This window comes from Danio aesculapii, chromosome 19 (genome assembly GCF_903798145.1).
Source record: "Danio aesculapii chromosome 19, fDanAes4.1, whole genome shotgun sequence".
NCBI lineage: Eukaryota > Metazoa > Chordata > Actinopteri > Cypriniformes > Danionidae > Danio > Danio aesculapii.
This window is the reverse complement of record NC_079453.1, coordinates 20,801,926-20,829,646: the sequence shown is the minus strand read 5'-3', so window position 1 is coordinate 20,829,646 and position 27,721 is coordinate 20,801,926. Positions and strand designations below refer to the sequence as shown.

The 27,721-nt window shown below is 39.8% G+C and overlaps 1 protein-coding gene across 1 annotated transcript in view; it reads right to left on the bottom strand.

Annotated features, from left to right (window-relative positions):
* tshz1 (teashirt zinc finger homeobox 1) overlaps positions 1-16,429 on the bottom strand; it is a 44,432-nt gene extending 28,003 nt beyond the window's left edge. Inside the window, exon 1 of the mRNA XM_056479700.1 lies at positions 16,167-16,429. Coding sequence (XP_056335675.1) covers positions 16,167-16,206 — 40 coding nt within the window. The 5' untranslated portion in view covers positions 16,207-16,429. The remainder of the gene's footprint in view (positions 1-16,166) is intronic.
* Positions 16,430-27,721: the final 11,292 nt, after the last annotated feature.

Genomic DNA, 27,721 nt, shown 5'->3' with positions numbered 1-27,721 from the left:
TCAGCTCACATCTGGCTGCAAAAATAAATTAGGCTTATGAAGACAAATGAAAAGGCCTGCCCTGCCACCGCGAGGGAGGGAGGGATTGAGGGAGGGGAACGTGAGGAGAAGTGGAGGAGAGAGAGAGAAAAGAGAATTCATGAAAGGAAGAGCGGCAACCTGCTGAGAGAGAGAATTCCTCCTAAAGGGAAGATGACGTCGCACGGCACCACTTACAAATACAGATTTTTATTCATTTAATCTTGTTCGGTACATCTTTTATTCATCATTTTCATATCCTGAGGAAAAGAGCTCACAAAACGACCTGCGAATGAAGTATCTGAACTAACTAATTAGTTCTAACTAATTTGTACTTGGATTGAAGATTCATACTTGGGACAAAACGGGAGAAGGAAATCGGCCACATTCATTTCTCGCACTATGGCTCAATGTATAATGTAAAAGATTTTACTCTGAAGAAGAAAAGATTCACATTCAATGCTGAAGATTCATATTTGAAAGTACAAATACTTTCTTGCTCTGAGGGAAAGATAGTTTGCTGAAATTGGTGCCATCACCGACATTATAAATCTGTTGATACTTTGAGGGATGTTGCTAATCTAAGATAATCAGAAGACATTTTAAGCTGAAGACGACAGTTGAGTATGAATCTTTTCCCATTCTCTAACAAAAAAAAAAAAAAAGATTCATGCTCAGAGCTCAGTCTGTTTAGTCAGAGCAGAAGATTCATACTGAAAGTGAGCTCAACACTGGTTCACCTGATTTATTTATACATTTAGACCTGACACCTAACAAGGCCGAATTTTATATTTGAAAAAATGTTTCCACTCCAGTTTAGTACCACTTAAATTGGATGGGATTATCGCTATAGTTGCACTGCCTCTACTGTTGTGAAATCATCGTGAACCCAACAAACAATTAAGATACTTTCCTTAGAGCAATTGGTGAGCAGCAGTTACAGTAGTCAACATTTAAAGTGGATTAAAATAGTTTTTCAAAAGTCAAAACAAGAATGGATGTTGAATAGTTTTTGGTGATGAAACATTTGGAATACTTCAAATGTTGACTACTGTGCATGCGCACTCATCACGTTTTAGTAACTGTACAACTCTCTTGGAACTTTACCAGATGCAATGCTAAAAAAAAATTCAAAAATGTCAGTACCGATTTGTATCGAATTCCAGTATCATGACAACAAAGGTGAGCAGTACTAAACTGAACCATCCCATTCCATGCAGCGGAAAAGCACCTTCACTCGTGTGATCTGCGCTAACAGAGTTTTATCCAGGGGTGTCCAGTCTTTCTCCCAAAGAACCTCTGTCCTGAGATTAGTTCCAAAGAACTTCAACAGACTAGCTAAGAAGTTTTAAGTGAGTCTGAAGACCTTGCTTAACCGGTTCAGGTCTGTATAATAACTTTGCAGGACAGTGTGCCTTCCAGGAAAAGGTTTGGACACTGCTGGTTTTATCAAATTAAACCTGCCAAATGTGAAAACATCCTCAAGAGTACCAGTTTTCTCCAAATAGAAATCTTCTGCTTTGAGTACACTGTAAAAACTAACAGTCAACTTTATCAAAAGAATTGAGTGTAGTTTACTCAATTCACTGAAAGTTAATTCTACTCATTTAAAAAGAGTTTTGAACTTTGAACGGTTTGAGTTTCCTTAACTTTCTGCGTTTCATGGTGTACAAATCTTTTCCCCAGAGCATAAATCATTTGTTCAGAGCTCAACGTTTCAAAATATGCATACTACGAATCTTCCGCTTTGAGTGTGAATCTTCAGCTCGCGCTCAGAGAAGACGACTGCTACCCTGAATATGAACTTTTCTCAAATTATGAATGGCTCAGAGTGAGTGAAATTCAACTGTGCATTGCCTGCATTTTTTAACACTTTTTTGTTTTATTGATGTCAGCATCTAATAATGATGTTGCGTGTCTACGACTGGTACTATGCGAAAAAATATAACCATTCTCAGAACAAAGAACCGACTCACGCTTCGTAGACTTAAACTCACAAACAGAATCTTCCCTTTGACATTCTCTCTGGGTCGAGAACGCAAAGATTCCCATAACAGTCTCTGCGTCATTAAATGTTTACAGCGCGAGGATCATTACACACCACATATTCAGAGCTCGTTTGAGAGGTCGAAGGTCAACCGCGCAGCGCTGGAACCCAGAGCTCAGAGTCTGTGGAATTCATCTATTCCCGCCCCTCAGAGTGAGAGACAGAAAGCACATTTTGAGTGATGGGTGACTGTGCCCTGTAGAGTAGTACACAGCGGTGTGAACTATATTTGACCCCTCTCCTTCCCGCTTTCACTCCCTCTCTCGCTCTCTCTCTTTCTCAGCTGGTGCAAGTAGACTTAAGAATGAAGTTTGCTCAAAAATGATGAATGGATTCCAACAGAGCAACACTCGCAAAATGTAGGATATACCAGATCAAGTTTAATCACTTTGAATACTGTAATTAACAAAGGAATTATGCGGATAAAAAGTAGCAAGCTTTTGGGAAGAACAAAGCACAGTAAAAACGTGGCTAGAGAGTGCTGAGGAAGAAGGGGAAAAGAACAGCAAGTTGGTGTGTGGATGACAGAAATATTACAGACCCATTTTTTGGCAACAGGCAAGCGGCGAAAAGGTGGGAGGGAATTGTGTGTGAGAGAGTGAAAGAACTAGAGATGGATTATATGTGTGTGTGTGAGTGTGTGTGTGTGTGTGTTGTGGATAAGGGGGAATGAACTCTCCCAGGCTTTGTCATATGAGTTTTCCCAAGCTCTGGCCCCTTTGATAAATGACACATGTCATTCTGTCAGAGTGTGACAGTCCAGCTGGGAGGGCCTCTGATGTATGGCCGCACTGCAAAAGGAAATCAGCCTTTTCTGGCATGGACGCAGACCATGCCCTTTATATAAGGTCCCTGCTTTCCTACACGGCTGTTTTTCCCCCCATCTCCCATTCTTTTCTTCTCTTTTTTTTGAACGCGAAAGGAGAGCCTTTTATGAGCAGGGACATGGAGCTGAATTTGTAGATTGATTTAAGGTTTGCGGTGAGGGAATTGCAAACACAGGTCAGATGGATTATGGGTAAAAGCTTTAATTCCACAGCTCTGGGGTTTGTCTTTACCTGAGAGGAAACAAACAGACGCGATATTACTACTAAGAAACTACCAAACTGTACTCGGAGAGACACGCCACGATAAAAACATCAAATGAAAACGTGTCTACTCGCAGTCGTCACTGACAGAAACCAAACATCAGAGGAAGTACTAGAGAAATACTCAAATCAGCTTCATTGTCTTTACAGCTGTGACCTAAATTTAGTGTGAGAAAAGAGGATACTGTGGAAAGGAAGAGAGAGAGAGAGGGAGGGAGGAGAGGTTTCATTTTGCATTTTGTTAGTTGACAGTTTGCAGGAAAAGCTCAAGGATGGACGTAGGCGAGCCGAACAAAGAATGTTCGCGCAGGCTAACGTTTTTGCAAGGCAAATATGTAGCCATTTTCAGCATTGAAACTTAGATTTTAAATCGTTTGTATCATGGTGAATTCCTTGTCGGAGGCTGGGCACAATCAAATTAGTCAAATTATCCAATAAACAATCGTGTGTAGAACTTTAAAAGTCACTTCTGCTAAAACCGTGTAAACCAAACAACAAAGCGTTCTCTTTATACATCTTCATCTGGAATCCTGAACTTTATACAGCCTGTAGGTTACAATCAACAGACACATTAAAAAGACGAAAGGAAAAACATCTGACATATTTTAGTGACAGGAACAGACAGACACTTTTCAGCTCTTACACCACAATAACAGCGCAGAGGCAATAAATCTGCCACCGGGCTCAAAAAACACCTCACACACACATACACCACGAGACTGACACCAGACAAACAGGCAACGAGACAAAAAACAGAGCTGCGGCGATGAAGTTGTGGAGAAATAGGCACCTGGACAACAGTTTAGGGGGAAATGTACACACAGACGAGCCGTCAAATGGACCCTCGAGGGTGTGGTAGTGCTTTCCTGACCACCTGGGGGTTGTGAACTGTGAATGACCCCATGTTTGATTTGTGAAGGGTTAAAAGAAGGAGGGAATGGGAGAATGGTGTGGCTAAATGAGAGGAGAGTATCATTAACCAATGAGTGATGAGTTTTAGACAGTGCTGGCCCCTCCTCCCTCCCATTCTCCCTGCACTGTCTGTCCCACAACAGTGTCCTAACATTCAGCACCAAAGCCACTATTCACTTAAACATCAAACACACCGCCATTTTGAAACCAAATGGCTGCAACTCCAACAAGGTATTATGTCTAAAAGAAGACACAAAGCTTTTATTTAGTCTTAGGACAATAAATATTAGGATTACTAAGTATTTTGTTAGTAAGTACTAGTACTTTTACTTGAGTGCATTATTTGGATACTGTACCCACCACCTATGATTCTAACTGCATTTAAGGTCCAAGCAACAATTCCCAGAAACTAAGGTGGAAAAAGTGCATTAATAAATGGATATGAAATCATATTTATTGGCATGGGAAGGAGTATGCATCAATTTAAACTTTGCTAATAAATTAAAATGTAAAGTGTGTATAGGAAGACAACCATTACAGAGGTCAGTTACTTGCACTACCATTCAATAGTTAGTTGTTTTTTCTTTTTATTGAATCTCTTTTATTTATGACATATGGATTAAAGTGAGAGTAAACCATGTAGTAAGAGTATTTTTAAAAGGCTGTTCATTTTAACATTCATTCAAACTTTTGGTGGCCGAAAATTCAGTACATCTCTAACACATACCAGTCAACCCTCCAGTTTTTCCTGGGAATCTGCCATATTTTACAGTTCTATCCCGCTATCATGCTGTAAAGGTATTTTCCCATATTTCTCCTGTTTTTTTTTTTTGTCTTTCTTTGAAAGGTGGCAATAAACATTAAAGAGTCAAGCCTCCCTATACGCAACCCATACCACCGAACCACCAGGGGCCGCCCCTTGCTCTTAAATGCGAGTACAGTCATCGCCCCTCCTATGCAACCCTTAAAACAGTCATATAGCGGTGCGTGACTATCAGCTGACAGTGATAAATAGATGCTGTTTCCCAAACTAATTCTGTACATTTGATTTGATTGAACAGGCAAATACATATAATTAATAATAAAAATATGGGGTCCCTTATTATGGTGGGCATATCCCTTATTTTCACATCCCAATGTTGACAGCTATGCTCTACTATCAACACACTTTTAGATTCCCATTGCATTGCACATTTCTGCTGTGTGATTGGCTCTTAGAACAATATGGAGTAAAAAAAAGTCCAGAGGTTATCATTGTTATTGACATTAATTATTGTGATTTGATACAATATCATTTATCGGCCCAGCCCTAGTCTGGATTATTTGATAATTTGTGTTTTTTGACACCAGTGACTGTGTGAGGATTTTAAAAGCTTTCAGGCCTAAGAAATTGTACCATTTGTAACTTTAATAACGATTAATTTCATCAAACCGTTTATACAACCAAGACTACATAGTATTAGTTTACATTTGATTATTCAATTACTGTATACCTGAAAAGTGTTAACACCCTATGGAAAATAATAAGACACCGTTTATTTTATTTGTATGTCTTTATTTATTGAATTTATCTATAATTGTAGATTGTTGATTATATTTTCCCTTACACTCGCTTAGTCGAAAATTATAAATCATTTCCAAACAGAAATATTCAAGTCATCTGGTGAAACTCTATTCATTTCACAATATATAAAACTGCAGAATAAACAAATATCGCAATTGATTTTTGTAATATCATGCAGCCCTACTATTAATCAATGAAAAATAGGCGAAATTATAATTAAATCTTTCTTAAGACAAGGAACATTCCACAATATTTCTGTTTTTCAAGTATATTCGCATTGAATTATCCATAAACTACTGGTCAAATAAAAAATAAAACAGTCCTGTCATAAAACACTAAAAAAACTATTTTAAAATGCCAAAATATACATATATATAATAAAATACATATACCAAAATTTTGAATGAAATGTGAATGTAAAAGAACACAGAAACTAAGATATGAAATCAAAATGAAAAATGTTATTAGAAAAGTGCATGGAATCATTTATTAGTGGACTACAAAAAGTAATGACTGTACAATAACTTACTTAATTTATTGAAACTGACCTTTCAGCTATTTAACAAGCTTATAAATCTGTATTTTATCCATTTAATTTTGACTTTAATTCACTGTATCCGTGCGACGGGAGGAAAATCTGTAATTTGAAATTACCCTTTTCTATGCGCAAGAAAACCTTGACAAACATTCTAAGCAGAGTTTAAATGCTTATATATCTTTAAACAAAATGTCCCCTCAAAAAAAATACCAGCCAAAACTAGGCCTAATAGGTGCAGCTGCAGCTTCTCAGAGCACACACTTTTTGTGCAGCATCTAGCTATCTCTCCCATGTGCAGTATTGACGGACGATACTTGAAACAGAGGTATATTTACATGAAAGAAACGACACCTCAGTATTTATGACACGTCCTCGCTGAGGCTCGTCACACGGCGGCTGCTCTGACGGCTCTAAGTAGGGCTGGATTGCGCTGCCATAACCAATTTAACATGGAGACGGTGTGCTAGTGAAGAAGAGCTACACACACACATATGCACATACAAAACACGCCGACACACACATATGTCAACAGTACATTTCAGCAGAACACTGAAACCACTTGTTTCCAATTGTCGGTCAATGAAAAAAAAAATTCCCTGGCATATTTCCTGTTTTTTTTTTATCAAATATGATTGATGTAATGTAATGTTTTGGTTTAAAACCGGTTTAGACATTGAACTTGTGAATCAACATGTCTCAACGTTCAATAAGACCTAAAAACGCCTGGTTTTATTATTCTGTAGATTAAATTAGGCTTGCTTTTATACAGCCCAGTTCTGTTAATGGAAGACTAAATGTTTACTTCCTGGATTCGAGTCACCTGACTTTTCTTCTTTACTGCACATCTGTTCATCTCAAGTTCCCAAGCTCAGACTTCAAGGGCTGAGCAGAACAAGTCAATGATCAATGATGCGTCCCTCGGTTAAAGTTCTACCAACCGTATGGCTTTCAGTCAGCTGGACAAGGTTAATAGTTGATCCTCATGTGTGTCGCAGCCTCTGCGTGTATGCGCGCACAAGTCTAACTGCGAAGCATATGGCTTTTTAAAGAAAGCAGTGGCCAGTAGAGGAGAGGGCAAAAAACAGGGAGGGAGACGGGGGCAGATTTGAAGAAGACACCCCCCACTGGTTTCTCAGACAGAAGATTCAGAGCAAGGCTTAGCACTATGATTGACACTGTCTGGGCGACTCCGTCTCCAAACAAGCTTTAGGCCTCTCAGAACATGTGGCATTTGAATGTGATTGTGTCCAAATCACTATAAATACCTATAAAGTTGAGACTAGTCACGACATGTTCGCCCGTCTATTAACGGATATGAGGAGGATTCGAATATAGTTCAAGTCCCTCAGGGCTTCTGTATGTGAAAGAAATGAAAACCAGACGTTATTTAGTCGCTTTAGTTATTTTAAACTGATATTAACTCATGTATTTATCAAAGGCCCTGAAATATGAATGCCAGAGATTCATATTTTAGGAGGCGATTGTGAGACAAGATTGAAGGAATAATCAAAAGACACAGTGATGATATACAGCGAGAAAGGAAACTATCCTGACTGTTGTCCAACTAAAAAAAACAATAGAAGACAGTACCATTTGCTATATACTTCCTGTAGATGCCTTATCAGCACCATAAAACTGAGGGGAGAAAAAAAAAGGAAAAATGATATTCATTACTTTCCAGTGTCCTATCAGTTTAAATAAAACTCGAAGAAAAAATACAGCCACTTGGAGGACCTATCAGCTATTGTCTATGTGCACAGACAGGCTTTTATCAAATGGAGCTAATAAAAGTGACCCTCTGCTGGAGATGGGGGGTGACATGCGGCTCTTTACCTAGCTTTAGGGGTGATAGACTGCAAATGCGCTCTTAAACACCGCACGAAAAACGAGCAATGAAAGTGTCAGGGTAAAAACACAAATCGAGGCATTTTGTGAGAGCGTTCAAAGACGGCTCGTAAAAAAAGGGAGCCAAGTCTTTATGAGAGCGATCCGGAGCAGTGCATTATGGGGCTCAATGAGAGTGTCAACACAAGCTGGAGGCTTATCTTTATCCACTCATTGTGTGTCCAGTGGCTTAGCGCTCATAGAGGAGAATCGGAACGCCTCTGATCAAGAGCGGAGGGAGAGGAATCACCATTCTTACATCGCCACATCAGGGGGAACCCAGGGATTAGGTTCTCTTTTTAGTTCCTGTAGGGCAAAGGTCTCACTCGAGCAAACACGAATCCCACTCTCAGCATAAAGAGCATAATCCACCACTACGTACGGGTGAGAGGGCGACTTCAGACTCGGGAGTCTGTTGCACTCACCTCGACCTAGCACATACGCAAGCTTGTTTTCACAGGTGACACGATAACCCAGTTACCTTACGGCTTGTGAAAGTACAATATTTACAGGAATAGCTCTCCTAAAAATAAATATTCTGCATCATTTTCTTCACCACCATTTTGTTTCAAAGCATATAACAGATTTTTTTAAAAAAGCAGACATTTTAAAGAATGTGCCGATTGCTCCTTTACATGCAATTAGAATTTGATCTAATCAAATATGGTGCTTATGAGGTGGCCAACTAATACCGTTTGAAGACATATACAGTAATTACTGTGGAAAAAAAAATGCCATTCAAAGATTGGGGTTGATAAAGCTTTAATTATATTATTTTATACTAACCAAGGCTATATTTATTTTACAATATGAAATAAATGTTTTCTATATTCATCAATTTTAAAATGCCTTCAATTTCTGCTAAAGTTTCAGCAACCATAAGTCATTTCTTCTGTTTAGTCATGTTTGTGCAGTTCAATTTTTTTTTTCTGGATACTGTGACTAATTTCTTTTAAATTTATGGGTAAATAGAAAGTTCAAAACAAGCATTTATTTGAATGAAGTATTTGAGAAAATATCATTTCTGCATATGAACTCATTTCAAGAGAACCTTTCAAACCCAAATTTTTGGCAGTAAATAGATAACACACTTAAAAGCTTCCGTCATTTCAGATTCTACAGAAGAACAAAGCAAGTTTAGCATGACCTAGGGGTGAGTAAATGATGACAAAATGTTCTTATTGGGTGAACTAACCTTTTAACAACTAATAAATCCAAATCCAGACCTTGCAATGCCACACTTGTTGCATACGCATGAAGACCCCGACAAAAGCTCTTGATGACGGCTTTAAAGTTGAGTATTAAATAACTGCAGGCATGAAAATAAATGTAGCGGAGGTTCAGCGCTCCTTCACACAGACATTACCCAGAAGCCCCCTATCTGGTCAGCCATAACTCTCTGTAACCAGGAGCACCTTCTACAGCAAAGGGCCATTCATTTAGCTGAAACAGACCACGACACCTCGCTAATACTCTTGCCTTTTACAAGCCCCTCTCTCACACACACACACACACACACACACATACTCAAAGCCTATCAGCGTTCATCCAGGGCCTGCCTGAAATGGGGCTGTATTTCAACCCCCACAGAGGTGTTGTACATGTTTGTGTGTGTGGGTGCATGTGGGGCCTAAGAGGGGCCTGTCTCTGTAACGGCCACGGGTGATGGAAGGCCCAACAGGGCCACTAAGACTGTGCACTAAGATTGTTCTAGACCTCAGGGCCTCGGAGGAAACATATATCCACCTGGCAACAGGGCAGCATGCTATGAATGCGTGTGTGTGTGTGTGTGTGTGTGTGTGTGTGTGTGTGTGTGTGTGTGCGCGCTCACGTGTGCGGGCAGATCTAATCAAGGGCTAATAACAGCACAGAAGTCGTCGTTGGCCCTCGTAAATCAATGTGCAAAATAATTGCTAATACACTGGTTATCGATTAGCGTTGGGGCGACTCATTTTCGGAGGCTATGGCTACGAACTAACAAAGTGACAAGGGTAAAGTGTTATTTCTCTGCTGCGCAGACAGCTGGGCTGCGCAGAGGACTGAGGCAGGCAGTAATTCTTAATTGACACCTGTCAGGATAATGACTGCAGTCCCAGCTGCTGCGGGAGAATTTCTCCCCACTCCTGTTCATCTGTCAGCTCTAATACCTTTCTGAGCACCACTCCTTTCTTCTATCACTTGCTCCCTTTTTTATTTTTTCACTTCCTCCTTTTTTTCCCCAGACTTTCTGCATTTTTAAACATCACCATTCCCCCCCCACTAAACCCTTGGTTTCCTGTTCGCACTGTTATTCCTGAGGCTCATTGGTTAAAAACATGATTTATTTATATGAAATTACATAAACCAGTTTCATGAGCAGAGATAAGTTAAAAAATCTATCCCAACACTTGACCTTACTTGATCCAAACGTTTAACCAAGTGTTAAGCAAAAACCATTTGAAATTATCCACAGAATTATTAGTGAACAAGACAAAAGACACACTCACACTATGCCCGATTCATTTGAGAAGTGTGAGTGCTCTGAATCAGGCTCAGGCACAGTTCAGTTGGCCGGCCCTGGCCCGGTTGGAAGAGGTGTGCCAGAGCCAGGATACTTGGGGTTGGCGCAGTACGCTTGTAGTGAGTGCAAATCATGCCTGAGCCTGAAACTGAAGCCGCGATGTCACTTTTAGGGGACTGTTTCATATGGATTTATTAATCATTCTTAATTTTCAATGAACGCAAACTTTCGTAAGGCATTAAAGACGCAAACCCCTCGCTGCACCTTCAGGGAACCACCTAATACGTGTAGCACGAGGACTTTTATGATAATTTATGAGCGTCAAAAGTGGTGGATCTGGTGGATCGCGCTTTGGCACGGTTCAAGGCAATTGTACCTAATCTGGGTGCGCCCTAAGAGCCTCGCAACTAGCACAGATGAAAGTTGCGAGGTGGGATTATGATTCTTTAACACATAACACAAGGTTGTAGCTTGAACAATATTTTGCAAATTTATTGAAATCGAATCTAAATTGTGATTTGAAAAGTTCCGATTAGCTAATCGCAAAAGGCTGTGATGTTATTTAACTTTCACCCCCCCCCTACCCCACAACAAATTCATGACTGCCGTCTGTGTGTGACAGTCTTACTAGCCAATTGAATGAGCACATTTTCATCCTGCCCAATCAGAATTGTGCAACAGAACACCCCACATAAAAAACAACAGGAAAGAGCGGACAAGTGGGATGATGGCGTCTGCACTTCACAAGCATTAATAGATGAATTAATATTAAAGAAAAACAGCACGTCGGTTATATGGGAATCTTTTGGATTCAAAGTCACACACCAAACAGATAATTAGATGTTTTCCCCAAATCACACAGCCCTAACGCAGACACTACCTTACATCCCTAGACAAAACAAATTTTGTTGCCAAAGTTAGGCCTGGAGATAAAAAAAGGTATTTTTCTTTCATCTGTCTTTAGCTTTTGTGCTCAGAAAAGCAGGATATTTGAGTTGAGAATACAGCAGTTGATGGGAGGAGGAACAGCGAGTCCCAGGACGTGACTTCCCCATGTTTGAGGGGGCTTCATGGGTGTTTACTTAACATCATCAAAGAGCTTCCTTTCGTTTCATGCTCATCTGTCAAAATGGATGTTGCTAAATATGAACGCATGACCGCAAGGCTTGATCCGGCCGTCCTTGATAAAATGATGTCAACTGTTGAAACATCACATTAACTAAGCTATCTATTAAAACACGCAGCTAATCAAACTCATAAACAGCATCGTCCTGTCCGCGACGCTACACGCTCCTCACATCCTACAACACGAACATCAAAGCTCAATCTCCTGCTGGTCCGTTATAAAACATCGGCACAGATCTGTTGGCCGAGCCGTTTGTGTTTTATCTGATGAGGATGTATAAGGCTCTCCATGAGGAAAACGGCATACTGGGATGAGAAAACTCCACAGAGCCTCTAAAAACACCCCATCCTTCCTGTGAGCTCGGGAAAAAAAAGCAAGGGAAAGCAGCAACAGATGAGTGCAGGGCAGGACAGAGAGAAGGCAGACGTGTGCTCCCCCGGGTACACGTTGACCTCCGTGTACTCCTCAAGCTTGAGACTCCCGTTGCTGGGTCATGACTTGAGGCTTTTCTCTCTTTTGTCTTTCTTTCCCCTCCCTCTCATCTTTCTGACTCACTGTGGACTAAATTAGCTGAGAAATGAAACATGGGGGATCAAAACAGACAGGACGAGAAGAGAGAGAGAGAGGGAAAGAGTAAGAAAAAACACAGCTGGCCCTTTTGATAGTTCGGAGTTCCCATAATGCTACAGTACCTCTAATCCAAAGCTCCTCTGGTGACATGCTAGCTTTCTGTGGTCCACTGTGTGCTCATTTTTCAAAAACCATCAGCAGACATATTCACATTCTTCATGCTCAAACACAAGTCTTGAAGTACCAATAATGTTAGACAAAACTTGCTTGAAACTAGATAACCCCCAAATGTGTCTTGTTAAAACCACAGAGAAGTGTTTACCATACCATCACACTTGGCTCACGCAAAGTCCCAACATATTTTCATTTTGATCCACTTTCCCATAAAACCTGTCATCGATCTTCATTAATCAAGCTCAACCTCCACGATCTCGGACAAGGGGAACGGCAAGCTCGGGACTCAGAATAACTGGATACGCTTTGATTTCCTATAGGCCACTGGCTTGATCCCCAAATGCAAATTAAACTATTAGTTGTAAGTGGTGGGTCCCAACATGAATATTGACTAAATGGGTCAATGTCACCTGTTAATGACATGAGAGCAGATGAGTCTACCCTCCAGCGAAGCCGACACAAGGTGAGCCCAGATGTCATGCTGCATTCTCACGTTTTTGGACGCATTTATCTTCTGTCGTGACATAAAAACAAACAAACTAGAACTCGAAATGTACCCTCTATAGATTTATTTCTATAATTTAGACATACCAAAACAAATGATAACCGTCAACTCCTATCTCTTAATACAAATATAGCCTAAATTGAGAAATGGTAATCGGGAATAGTTCACATTTCTCACTAGATGAGAATGAATATGAAGTGGAACCACGCTGCTTAACAGACTATAATGAAACCTACACATCTTTAATAAATCTGTGTTAGAGAATAAAAGGTATTAACCTACAAAAACGCATATAAATCAACGGCGCTGTAACAGCACTGCACACAAAAATATCTGTAAACGCAGGCTGATTTGTATGTAACGCTGCACTTGGAGACTTAAGCAAAGCGAGCGCTCTACAGCACTCAAATTCTGACAGTATTTTCAGATTTCGTGAGCATGGTGGTGCGATTATTGTCAGCAGGAGCATGGTATGTCGGTACACTCAGAGCTTGAACAGGTAGTGTGACCAATGACACAGAACAGTGGTACGTCCATCAAAACAGAGACGGAGCGATGGCGTGTTTTTGAGCACCCAGCCGATTGGCTAAAGCAGAGGTGTTCTGATTGGCTGCCTCAAATGCTTTCTGGGCCCAGCGGTGCGGTTAAGAGCCTGGATTACTGAGGTCATTAGGCAGCATTGCCACGGTGACGTGATTAGTCAGGTAGCAAAGTCCATTTGTCACCTGCACCAAAATTGAGTTAATTCAGCACTACAGGCTAAGGGACTGTATAATATCAACTTGATTACATCAAGGCAGCTGCAGACCTGACACTTCGCTGAATTTGTCAGCTTTAATCGTTAGAGCCTGTCACAAATCCATCAGGAGCACAGATAATTAGGGTTCCTCCCTAATGAAGCCAGCAGAGGAACCTTACCTTTATGTCGGATAATTAAGAAGCCTCTGGTGCTGAGGACAGAATGTGTTTTAATGACTCCCCTTGCTAGTTCCTCCCTCCTCACGTTTTATTTTCTTCTTTTGAGTGTGTTGGTGTTTTTTCCCCTTTCTGAATAGCTTCTCAAATGTGAATGTAAAAGAAATAGAATCAAACTGCTACAAAATTGTATTTTGAAAATAAAAAGTATTTTTTTAAAAAGCTGAAAATGATCTGTAAATAAGTCAAAAGCAGCTAAAATACTGCAAACCACCTCATGGCAGTGTTTATGCTATGGCTATCCAGAGGACAGAGAGCGCAGAATGGACGCAAACCGAGCGTGTCTCTATCTGTGTGGGAGGTTGTGAAAACACAAAACCAAATGAAACCTGGAGCAGCGGAGAGATACCGCATTCATCGAAGAGTCCTCCCCTGGCTCCTCTCCTCTCTGCTAGAGCTCAAACTCACAGACACAGTCTGTGCTCTACGTGGGAGGCCTGTGTCTGTTTCAGAGAAAAGCCAGCAAATAAATACAATGACTGCAGCAGCCCAACACAGAGAGGGCCACTCCGATCCCACTGCACCAAAACGACCTAAGCCCACAGTCGACGCATGTAAATCACTCAGAGCAAACAATGGCAATGATAGCAAGCAAACTCATCCGTTAAAAGAGGTGGAGCAACGGGAGAGTGGAGCGGTGGAACGAAAGTGGTTCTAGTGCACAGCCTATTTTCTAACAAAATCATCTTGAACGATTTAAAAGTTTTTGAAAACAAATCGCATTGTTACGTTAATCTGCGTTTCTTTTTATTCCGTCAATCAATAATTCCTCACATTTTTATTTTGATGGAGAGGGGAAAAGTGTCAGACTCTGGGAAAAACGGAAACACTGTGCCTGCCAACTTTTGAATGACCATTAAAGCAAATGATGAACATGCCTGTCAGAATAGAGAAAATTAAATCAATATTCAGCTGAGGTGGAGGGGGCTGATGGCTTGTTTTTGTGGAGGAGCTGCCAGGTCAGATTACCAGGCGCCATCTCACCTCTGTGAGCTTTCGAACTCCCCACGTCAGTCTCACCATACAGCCAGGGAGACAAAATGATCCCTTAAAAATACCATTTCAATCCGCTGAGCGGAAAGGTAAAGGCAAAAACGAAGGAACAATAAACTTTACAATGAAACGTCAACTGTGTATTGTGCTTGTTAGCCCTTAATAAAGTTGACCTCGGTAACAGCAGTGTGTCTGGTATGTCGGCTGTTCCCTCATCAGTCAAATATCAGGGCCTAATTCTGCAGATCTGTGACTGCCGATGCTTGAACTTGAAAGAGAGCCTTCATTCGAAGAGAATGGACCTGTTAGTCACAGAGATTAAATGAGGGGAAAAAAACGAAGGAATGAAAACGAAAAAAAAGACAGGCGAAAGGGCAAAGTGGAACTCCCTCAGTATAATACAACAAAATGGTGTATAATATATCACTATTTTTATATTTAGTCACAACAAAAGAAATCCAACAGCGTTCATTACAAATCAAAGGTCCGCTCTCTTGATCTTCACAGAAGATTCATTAAAACAGAAATCGGCTCCTTGTAACATCAAAGAGCACAGGTACATTTCACATGAATAAATTGAGCTGAGAGGAAAACAGATCTTACAGAGGCCTTGCTCAGTGACATCTATCAGGGAAGAGATGTTCTCTCTACTACATTTTGTGCTCTCGACACGCCCCAGCAACTCCTTATCCCCTTTTTCTCTCCCTCTTTGAACGACGAAAAAAAGTGGTGTATAACCCTGCCGAAAACTTCTTTCCATTCTCTATTTTCGCGCACGACGGGGGCAAAAGTTGTCCTTTGAGTGGCTGCAGCCGAAAGGCGCATGCGTGTTTCCATGGTGAATGATTTACTGATGTTTATCAGGAATGAATAGATCAAAGGCGGCCACATGACAGGCGATCAATCAAGCATCAAATCAAGGATGGCAATCCGCATCTAAATAGATGAACTGGAGCACTTTGAAACTGCATTTTCACTCGACTACATAGGCCACGGTAGGCTGTGAAGTTTTAATTTGGCACAACTTCAAAATAAATTTAAAAAAAAAGTTACTCACGCGTTGTTTTAAAAAACAAATTGATGCATTCTTGGAAAATTACATTTGTTTTGACAAGCTTTAAAACTTAAAAAAGATGAAATAATTAGAAATGTATATAAAAAAATAAGTCAATATGTACTTTAAGCATGTCAAACCAATGCAGTTTAAGGGATGACTTGTTTCAACCTACGCAATAATAAGCTATTAGTAAACAAAACGTTTGCACCGCTTACCTGAAGATCGCCTCGGCGCTTGCTGCTTTCTCCGCGGCATGCTGTCGTCCCACCCTCCACTTGACTTCTCATACAGAACCAAATTGCCAGTGACAGGGGAAAAGAATTAATTTAAAAAAATGTAATACAAAGTGTGTATTTACGGCGCTCCTCTTCTCCTCAGAGTCCCTTTATTCCACCTCTTTAAAATGTCACTTTGAGCCGATGCAAAGTCTAAGAGGGGTCAATAGGTCTTGAGAGGTTGTAGATTGCTTTTACAGACTAAAAACGCTGCAAAAATAAAAAGAAAATATAGGTGTATCTGGCCGACACGTTTAATGACTGGAAGTCAGAGCATGATTGCCAAGATCACAGATATATCTCCGTCCATGTCTAACGGCGCAGCAGAAAAACGCTTCCTTAGGTTCTCCTTGGATATGGCAATAGTTTGTAGCAAACGAAGAAGAAACTTCCAGTTATGGAGAGCCCGTCCAACTGTATTTCCGTCCTCGCGCTCGGTGGAAAGCCTAAAAACGGGACAAAACCAAGGGAAGAGACAGGCAGACAGGAGACAGTTAATGTCAGTCACAAACGGGGCTCGAGCTCAGTGCGCATTTTCAACGGACTAAATTCCCCACGCGCGCAGTGGAGAGTCTCTGCTCGAGCTCCTCCCGATATTCACCAAACACACTGTCCGTCCATGCTCAGGGAAACATGTGGACAGTTGATTCGGGCGAGCGTGACGCGTTTACTACAGAGCGATATATAAACACAAAAACACACACTCTCTCGCAGCGAACGTGGACTAATTACTCTTTTTTTGTGAAAAAAAAAACAAAAAACTCCCAAGGAGCGAAACGGCGTTCTCGGTCTCTTCGCTGAAATATGTATCGCGCGTTCAGGATGCGTGAGCGGTTCAGACAGTCTCAAGTGATAGACAGACACATCGAGTTGCCTTTCCTGCCTCTCTCTCTTTACTCCACCCCTCCGGAGCGTCACTCTGACAGTGAAAACCCACCTGTCAATCTTTTTAATTGTTCTGTTTTTTCCCTCCCCACAAAACAGGATCGTTTGAAAGACAACGAACTGCCTTTTTGGAGAAGACATCACTTGTTTAATATGTCGCCCATTCAAACTACCCGGCTTCATTAAGAAAATAGTGGTTTTACAATTATGTGCCACTACTGTTTTGCAGCTTTCTCGTGAAAATAAAACAAGTTTACGTCGCGCGTAAACATTCAAACGCTTTAAGCAGGGGCTGTCGTCTGTAAACATTTCGTTTTGATGTTTTAAACATTTTTATTTCAAGTCCATAACATTTTGATCCTCCCACTGTCCTTTCACCCCATAGCCAGTTTTGTTTTTCTTTCTAGCGCACTTTTGCAGAGACGAACAACTATTTTAGACGTCCAAAAAAGAAATCATTTGCGACCTTTTTTCAATCGCCGAAAAAAAGGACAGTTGGAAGTTACAGATTGATTCGTTACACCTTACTAGGAAGTGAACACTTTGCACGGGAAGGGGAGGGACTCCTGAAACAAGTTGAGTATGACCGTAACAAGCCTTTCTACAACGCTTACACATTACTTATTCATCAATTGCAAAACATCCACAAATTAAATAACGTGTCCACGATGTTAGACATTTCGGATCCTATTAGGTTAAGAAGCGTAATAAATCCACCGCATATCTGCTCTTCGGTACTTTGTTGTCACCGGTGTACCTGGCAGCCCCCAAAATCGTAGTTAAATCTCAACTTTGTTTTTGTCTTTATACCAGCGTTGACGCAATGTCCACTCTTTCTGTAAGTTGGCGAGTGGGTGGGTGTGTGTGCGTGTTTTTTAATCGCTGGGAAGGGGAACGGCGAGAAATACGAGAGGTTTTTTTTTTTTTTTTTTGAGGTGGCCTTGGCTCGCTCCGGTCGCCTGATGTTCTAACGGATTTTAAAGGTTGTTCGTCGCGCGCGTGGGTTCGACACGCGGTGGATTTCAGCCTGTGGACCGACGCGAGAGCTTCGCCTTGCATATCGCATCCCGGTGAGTGCACATTTGTTAGTACAGTGTAAATGTATAAGCCAGGGCGCTAGGATATTATACATCACCACCGCCAAAGCCTTGATATTTCTATTCGCGACGTTTAAATCATGTTCTTACCTTTGACGCTTCTGCGCATCCTTGAGCCACTGCCAGTTGCAATCTAACTGATCATTTATGCCGTACGTCTGTCGGTAGGGGCTAATAATGTGGAAATATGTCCAAGTTCCGCCCCAACATCTGTCCATCTATCCATCCTCGCGCCTACCTCGATCAGCCTGTCGCTGTTGATGGCTCTTACGTCACCAATCTCCCATCAGAAACTCATCGGGCTCAAAGAACCAAGATTCCTCCGCTGTAGGGCACGAGTCTCGCTTTCTTGAAATGCTACGGTTTACGAGATTTTTTGCGGGTTAACAACAGATCTCTTTCGGTCTTAGAGCAAGACAAGGGTTACAATGATATTTAGCCTGTCATATTGAAACAGAGAGATTTCTGTGCGTTTTCTAACAGGCATCAACTTTGAATAAATTGTATTTTCTACATTTAATGATAGTCATGACTGTTAGATTTATGAATCTGTATTGTGATCGATTTATTTGATTCTTATTTTCATCGTGAAAATCGCATTAGAATACATTTGTAGATTCAATTCGTGCACTCGTGACAGTTTCTGTCCCATGAAAATTCACTCGCATTCTCCCGAAAACTCGCCTCTGTTGGATTATTAGCTCTATCATAATAAGCCTTTAAAGTCAGTGTTTCTCCTCCTTCGTATATGTTTAGCGTAGTTCTTGCGGCATTTCTATAAATAATGTATATTTAGCATCGTGATTAAGTTCCCTTCAAGGTGTGTATGTGCCCTTAAAAAGATTGAACACAATGTTACAAGATTAAAATAAGTGATTACAAAAACAGCAGGTAAATTAGTACATATTAAATAGGTTGCTCACTATAATTTCACTGTACCATTAACACAGTTATTATAAGGCTAAACAAAAAATATGATCCCTCAAAAAAAAAGAAAAGAAAAAAAATCCAGATCCTGCTGGGTATTTCATCTCATTCTCCAAAAAACCAGACGAGTCTATTAGGCATGGTGAATTATCCAGCTGTGCTCATATAATTTTATATTAATAACAATACAAATAATTACAGGCTTTTCTATGTGTTAAAGAACCGAATCAACACAAACTGTCTTCCTCGAGCTAAATAATGACATTGGTGTCTTTTAGAGCTTCTTTAAAGCAGAATCTGAATTGCCTCCATTGTTTAGTTTCCATTATAGAATGTACTTTTTTTCCTGTTGATCTCTGTACAGCTGCTTTGACACAGTTTGTACTGTAAAAAGCGCTACGGAAATAAACTTGACTTAAAATAGTCATCTTTTTTTACCACTTAGTAAAAAAAAATAACAAAGCAAAAAAAAAAAAAAAAGTATGTAATTTATATTTGTATTAATGTGTGCAGCACAAATCATTGGCAACGCAAATTTTGGTAGTGAGAATTAGTGATGACAGCTCGGCGTATGCAAGTGTGTGTGTTTTATGTGTGTATTGGGAATTGTTATCCATATATAATGTATAAAGGTTTGTGTTTACCTATCATCCTATTCAATGTAGAACATCGTATTCCTTTGTAAAAGGCCATGCCTGAAGGTATGCCATGCAAGCACAAGCGTAAAGCTCAAGATGCAATGCCAACGCACTTTGAAAGGTTCGCGTGGCATCTGAACTGTGCCATTTTCAGCCTTACAGTTCTAGTTAGAGCTCCAATGGGAGAAATACTTGTGTTTGTCTTTCCCTCATACGTTCTGTTTCTTTTTTTTAACCGAATGACTGAGGTGATGTGAGCATTTTAAGTACAAATATATAATATTATATATATATAGTAATGTAAAATTTTCCAATATCGAGCAGCCCTAATATAAGTTTTAAAAGTTCTGTAAAATGTGCTGGTATTTTTATTAAACCAGGTAATTTGTATTTTTTTTTAATTTGCTGCATTTATTTACATTTTAAGATTGCTATGAACAGCAATCAGTACAGAAATTACTTTTTTTTTTAAATGCCCTCATGTATCCATCTATTTATATCTATTTGACACTATTACTGGTTTTGCAGTCCATTATCACATATATTGAGATACAAGATGCATACATGCACAAAAATACTCTTTAATTTAAAATCATTCTATTATTTGGAAAAGTAACACTATTTTTAGGTTATTACATTTATAGCTGATACATTTCAGTATATTAAGGAGTGAAATAAATAGAGAGAAAAAAATATTATATAAAGTAGGGCTGCACAATATATCGTTTGAGCATCGAAATTGCAATGTGTGCGTTCACAAAATTCATATCACAAGATATGTAATGTTGAGTTAGGATTATGATGTCCAGAAACCAAAACACATGACATTTGTGAAGACACTGTAAAATTGAACCATAATAGAGAAAAAGTTTATCGTCTGCATGTTTTTAAGGCCTGTGACTGCGTAAGAATTTTAAGAGAGTTTAAAGCATTTAAGTTGTGCATAATGAGTTAAATTATATTATATGATGAGACTATGCAGTGGTATTTTGCATTCACTTCTGTACCATACTGTTACTCTATCCAGAAAACCACAAAGCATGGTTTGTTTCACTTTAAAGTAAATTATGAAATATTTATATTTCTCTCCTCTAGAGCAGTGGTCACCAAACTTGTTCCTGGAGGGTCGGTGTCCTGCAGATTTTAGCTCCAACCCTAATCAAACACACCTGAACAAGCTAATCAAGGTCTTACTAGGTGTACTTGAAACATCCAGGCAGGTGTTGTTGAGGCAAGTTGGAGCTAAACACCGCAGGGACACCGGCCCCAGGACCAAGATTGGTGACCCCTGCTCTAGAGCATCATCACAACATTCTAAAAGTAATTATAGCACATAGAGCTATTCAAGTAATCTGGTGTGAATGTATTGTATCCAATATGATATCGAAGAGAAAAAAATAAGCAATGTAAATTTTTCCAATATCGTGCAGCCCCCTCATCATATGAAAGTTTAAGTTAAATTCCGTAAAAGGCGCCTGGTATTTTTTTTTATCCAGGTATTTAGGAAATAATTTGTTTAATTTGCTGCATTTATTTACATTCATCACCAGATACCAAAGGTCTTCAGTCCATTAAAAAATAATTGCCATTAAAAATGTTAAAACTATCAAATCTGACTAATGCTCTCCATCTCTTCCACCCCAGTTTTGTTAAGCAGCTGATCAAACTAAAATCCTCCTGTTTAAATGCTTTCGCCTCACTTGCAGTGACACGCTACAATACACTCACTCACTCAATCACTAACACACACAGACGCTCACACACACGCTCCAATGTCAAGCATTACTTATGCAAAGTGCGGCCTACTTTGTCATTTAATTTTTAAAAACCCTAAGGTCGTATAACACACTTTCCCTGTCATTTGCAAGTACATTAACTCGGTGGCCATGCGACAGCCAAATTATGCTAATGGGCTGCTAAAATGGGTCATATAGACAGTGCGTTTTACATTAGCTTCAAACAATAGGGAGGGAAGAGCAAAGCAGAGGTGACAGGAGCACCGGGGAGTGAGACGGGGTCTGTCTTCTTTCGCCGGCGTTACGTCCTCATTCAGAGCAGTCTGTGAATGGAATGGAGTCTCGCGGCGCTACGCTAACCACAACAAGGTGCTCACGTCCCGCCATCCCCAGAGAGCGCTGAACGCACCATATCAAAATGCTTGCTGAATAATGAAAGGGCTCAATTAACAGATTATTAACAGCAATTTACTTTACTTAGGTAATCCACCCTGCAAGAGTACAGGGAGGTCAGACATACTTTAAGGGGAGGAAGCACAAGAGCGCGTGGCTAACATTCGCTTAGCTATTTAAATATAGCATTAATGGATGATGTTGCATTAAAAAGGAAAAAAAAACTTATTTAACATCTGATCCCAAGTTCAGCATACAAAGTAGGTAGTATATACTGTATAGTAATTGTATAGTAGGTAGTATAACTGTATTAATCTTCTTTTTGGCTAAGTCCCTTTATTAATCATGGGTCGCCACAGCAGGATGAACCGCCAACTTATCTACCATATGTTTTACGCAGCGGATGCCCTTCCAGCTGTAACCCATCACTGGGAAATAAACGGGATTTAAAAATAATAATAAATGATAATAATAAAAAAAAGTTTAGTTTGGTTAACTTAAATCAAATAAAATAAAATACACAACGTACTTTTTTAAAAATGTATCTGTATCTCCTTTAAATATTTGCAAAGTACTAAACTGGACTGAAAGAACTGTTAGACATACAAATCAGACTGTTATTGCTGGACTTTTTTCATCTGAAACGGTAATTTCTTAACCGTATGTACTGTTGAGGATGTTTTCATCCACTCTGGGGTAATTTTGAGCCTTAAATTGGCCTTAACGTTTTCTGTTCCAGCTAGCGGAATGATTTGTGACAAATCTTATTTTGACAGATAATTTGAGAAAATGCTTTGTATTTTATTTATTTTTTATTTTTTTAAACTGAACGATACACTCTGGGCAGATTTACTACCCTTTTGTTACGTTCGGAATGAAAACATCCACTGAATTAAACTGCTGTAAATATGCATCAGATCAATATTTTTTTCAATTTTATTTTGCATAATCTGTTAAATCAACCTCAGTCCTGATCAAAACTACTAAATTGCTTAGAAAATTTACAGGATTTTAACTCTTTCATTGCCAAATTCATAAATGATATCACTGATTTGGAGACAAAAACACACAAAATGAAGTATTTTCAATATACAAAGTAATTGTGGACTGGATTTTTTTAACCTTTTATCAAAAGTCTTAAACGTGTAACAACTTTGATGCGTTTTTATAATTGATTTTCATTATTGCTCCCTAATTTATTGTTTATGGCTGTTTTTACCCCATTGACTTCCATTAAAACCATGACACCAATAATCATGCTTTTTGATTGTTGGTGGTTTTCCCTGTTGGGAAAAGTCAAATTTGTAATTTTTACTGTGATCATCAGTTGGCACCATTAACTTTAGATAAAATAATGTTTGAGCGCTGTCAACGTAATACAAAAGTGGGAATATCTAACTGTAGAATCACTCCAAGGCATTTCCAGTCTGACTGAAGCAGCTGTGCTGAGTGTTGTTATTGCATGAGCTCCACACAGTGAATTACGGAGAGCGGGCAGGTAGGTAAACAAGGAGAGGCTAAACGAGTGCATGTTAGCTAATTAAACAGCACTCATGATTGCTGAGTAATTGAAGGTGCCTCAATCTTCACCTGAATACTTCCACAAATAATTACCTTCTCGTAATTAGCGTTGTTGATAGTTTATGTGCGACGTGCATTCGATACACACATGTGTGTTTCAGCTGGAATTCAAGCAAGATATCAAATCAAATACTCGAATGTCTCGGAGAATTAATCAAATTGAGGTAAATTGCTGTTTGTAAACAGACTTTTTTTTATTTTAGCATTAACACATTTCATTTTAGATGCAATTAAAATGTGTTTTCGATGAGCAGGACTTGAACTGAGGTGAAAGGCTATGCAAGCAGGCAGACGAGAGAAGAATGAATATAACAGGCCTGATTTCCAGGGGTTCTGCTTGATCCTGGTATCTGGGGGGGGAGGGAGGAAAAAAAAAAGCGCCTGTGCGTTGCAATCAATAATGACTTCAATAAGTGATTTTCCAACCATCCATGCAGCTGTCTCTAATAATCTCTTCAGCTGTAAAATAAACACAAATATTTCATATTGTTTGTTTATCCTCAATCTCCTGCTGCTTGTTCCTGCGTTGCAGTGTTTCTTTATACTTCTTGCTTTTTCTCTGTAATTTTTTTTCCCTATCCAGGTTTTGTGGTAGTGCTTGGTAGGCCGTCGTGCCGTCAGGCGCAGTCAATAAATCACCTTTCGCCGTTGTCATAGAGCAGCAGCCCAGCCGTGAGACAATGGCCATTATATCCTAAGCACTGCAGTCTCGTCCCCATCTGGCCCTTTATAGGGAACTCGTTCTTTAGGCAGAATAAAACTGCTCACGTTCTGTCACACAGGTTCAAAATCTTCCATAATCCTGAGCTAAACCCAGAGGTTTGGAGTCCAAACACGCTGCCCGTATCCAGTGCCTCCCCTACACCGTGCCCTTGCAGAGAAACAGATAACACGCCATCCACCCTGGTGCTCAGAGACACAACAATGTCAGAACAGACAGAGAACCCCCATGCGGAGGGAGCTATGAAGGAAACTGAGAGCAAGAGAAAGAGGGAGCGAGAAAACGAGGATGAAGGAAAGAAATGTTTTTTTTTTTCGTCTCCTTAAATCCCCCAGCACAGTCTCTCCACTAGGCCATCACCTGAGCCGAGTACCTGACAGAAATCTCGCCAGCCCAAACACACACACACACACACACGCAGCAGCTGCTCCCATTGCCTAGCAACTACCAGTTGATAGATGATCCTAAATATGGATAATTACCATAAATCAGGCTGCTCTGAGAGAGAAAAGATGAAAAACAGTAGAGTCTGCAGTACGACCCTCATCAACACGCTGCCGTCTCCCTCAACTCTTCCTCCATATCTGTCAGACCGCCGAGCGCTTTCGAAAGACAACTTTACCTCTGAAAGGCCTCAGAGACAAACACGCATTGAGTAAAGGAGCATCGTAAACTTTACGCTGAACGCTTTGCAGGAAACTGAGCCATGGTTCTGATGTCAGTAATTCGAGTTTCACGTTCCAATCTTGCTGGCCTATGATTTATAAAAGTGGCAAAAAAGAAATTGAATTGAGCAGGAATGCGATACGCGTGTTTGGGGTTGTTGTCCTATTTATCACGAGTTAAAGACTTCCTGTCAAATCGGTGACTGAAATGCAGCTGTTTGGTGAGAGGTGGGTTGTTTGTAATCTAATCTGGAGTGAATCAGAGGATAAACAGCCGTGAAGCAAGGCTCCATTCAGCACCTGGGAACGCAGCGAGGAGAGCGTCCAGCAATCGCTCAGTGTGATAAGTTTCTAACTCTGAGGGGTAACTTATGACTGCAGCAAAGTACAAACAGGGTTTGATAGCGGTCATAGATTAAGGTCTAAACCATAAAAAAGTGATTGCGATGAGAGCGCTTGGTCGAAAAAAGTTTCTTAAAAGAGGACACTTCTGATGAATGGCCGTAATCAACATGCGTCCACAGAAAATAATTCATGTTTAAGGAAAAACCTACAGGAGGAATCCTGGGAAGCGGGACAAGGAAAACAGCAAAGGAAAAGAAGATGGTCAATCGAGAAAGAAAGAGGTAAGTATGAGTAAGTAATAAAAAGAATGAAAATGGCAAGACGTCACAGAGAAGGACAAGGAAAAGCGAGAAGGACAAAAAGCACCTCCTCTCTCGGGCCGTGACCTCACCAGTTCAGTCTAGCTGAGTCTGGTTGCACAATTACCCATCAATCAAATGTGCCAGTGCCGTCATCCCACCCCTCAGCTAACACACACACATACATTCTCAGAGCCTGACCCTTCACTGACCGGGAAACCCTGCACATGCAAGAGACAAATATGGGCAGCAGCGGTTTGGTGGAGATCCCAGGACACCAAACACACACGTGTATATACATACGACGGAATGACAGAAATCCTACAGGATGGAGACAAATATGGGCAGCCGATGTTCGCCTTCACACATATGGACTCTGACACATTGCCTTTCAACATCCTGTAATGTTATGGGAGCGCAAAATTAAAAACATTATTTCTGATTTCCTGTTTCATATGATCGGTGATGGAAGGCTCTGAGGGTCAGCTCACTGTAAACTTTAGCAGCTCTCTAAAGACTAGGCTGTTACTACTGGATATCAGGTTGCGCTCCAAAGAGCATCTCCACGTTGGGGGAAAAAAGGGGGCCGATGTCATAAATAATCCTCCATACAGTCCCATAAAACAGACGGCTCGGCTGTACTCTACTGTCTACCATTCGCTGCCTGAACTACTAAAGAAAAAATCAAACAAATAAGTGTCTGATGTCATCCACTGCATTGTCGATTCACGCCTGCTCTGAGAGGAGCTGGAGTGGAGTTGTATTTGCCCTTGGTCTGCTCAGGGGCAACTGTTAGCTCCCACGTCAATGACATCAGTGAGTTAAGCTTGGGAGGTAACAAAATAGAGCTAGAGGCAACATTATGGTATTTGATGTAGGGCTGGGCGATATTGAGAAAAAAAAATCATGATATCATGTTTCATATCATTTGATATCGATAACTTTGCATATTTTTTAACAATACATTTACAATTTTTTGTTATTTAACCACTTTATTTTAATTTACTAACATTACTAAGGCAAATAGTTTTAAGTCACAAACTAAAATTTAAACAAAATATCTGATCTCTTTACAATAAAATAAACATAAGTGTTAAAGAGACTTAAACTTGATAAATAAAGTGTTACAAAGTGTGTGCAACTACGGTAGATCAACTTCTGTAAGGCGTCAATAATAATGATACAGTAAACTCTAAAGAAAAATTATCAATCAAATCTGAGCTATCAAGTAAATGAACTAGCCATCATTTTTCAAATACAAACTGCAACATTACAACTTGTAAAGTTGAATGACTATATTACCCCCTATGCTAAAAAAATCTAAGCTAGTGGCTGAGATGCACAAGAAATGAAACCAAAAGCCACTCTGGCAACTTTCTTTTTATATACAATCTCCTCACTGCTGCAATACGGCACTCATTTTCACGTGTTGTTATTCTGACCTGAAGTAATGAGCACATGCTTTGTGTTTGTCAGAGGTAATTAGTCTGTCATTATTACTGAAATGTGTATATACACCATACTAGGCATGGGACGATAACTGTTTTCAAGGTAAACTGTGGTTTAAAAAAGCCAAGGTTTTAAAACCATCAAAATTTTCTGCAATTACGTTCCTAAGGTATGTGTACGATTTTTTTATTTATGTTTTTTTTTCGTTCATTTTTTAAGACAACAGTATCTCCAGTAGAAAAGATATCCAAAGATGTAAAACAAATTAAAGACATAAGTCAATAATTCATTTAGCCTGACTTGTTTAATGTTCCACAATATTTTAAATGTTTCTCAAAATAAAATATATTGTGTTCAAAAGGGAAAAGTTTAGTTTTATACCCAGACTTTTAAAAAGAACATATTTTAGAGCAGTAATCACAATACTGAAATCACATCACAATACAATCACAATAGTGAAACTGTGATATTTTTATCCAAGTTATCATACCGTCAGAATCATAATCTTATTCAAGTGTGAAGCAGATTGGTTAGTTCTAGCGCTCAGGGTATTCAAAAAAGTTCAGATGTTTTTCAACTAGGTGTACCTGAAAAATGCACATGCGTGCGCCCACTGGAAATGACAAACTGACACCCTACGCTTATTTGCATTGCTTCCAAGGCACACTCAGCAGCCACATTTAATATAACTATAGTGGTTATACTGAAACTTCATACCAAACTTTTTTTATTATCAATATTGATAATGGTGTTTGGTCA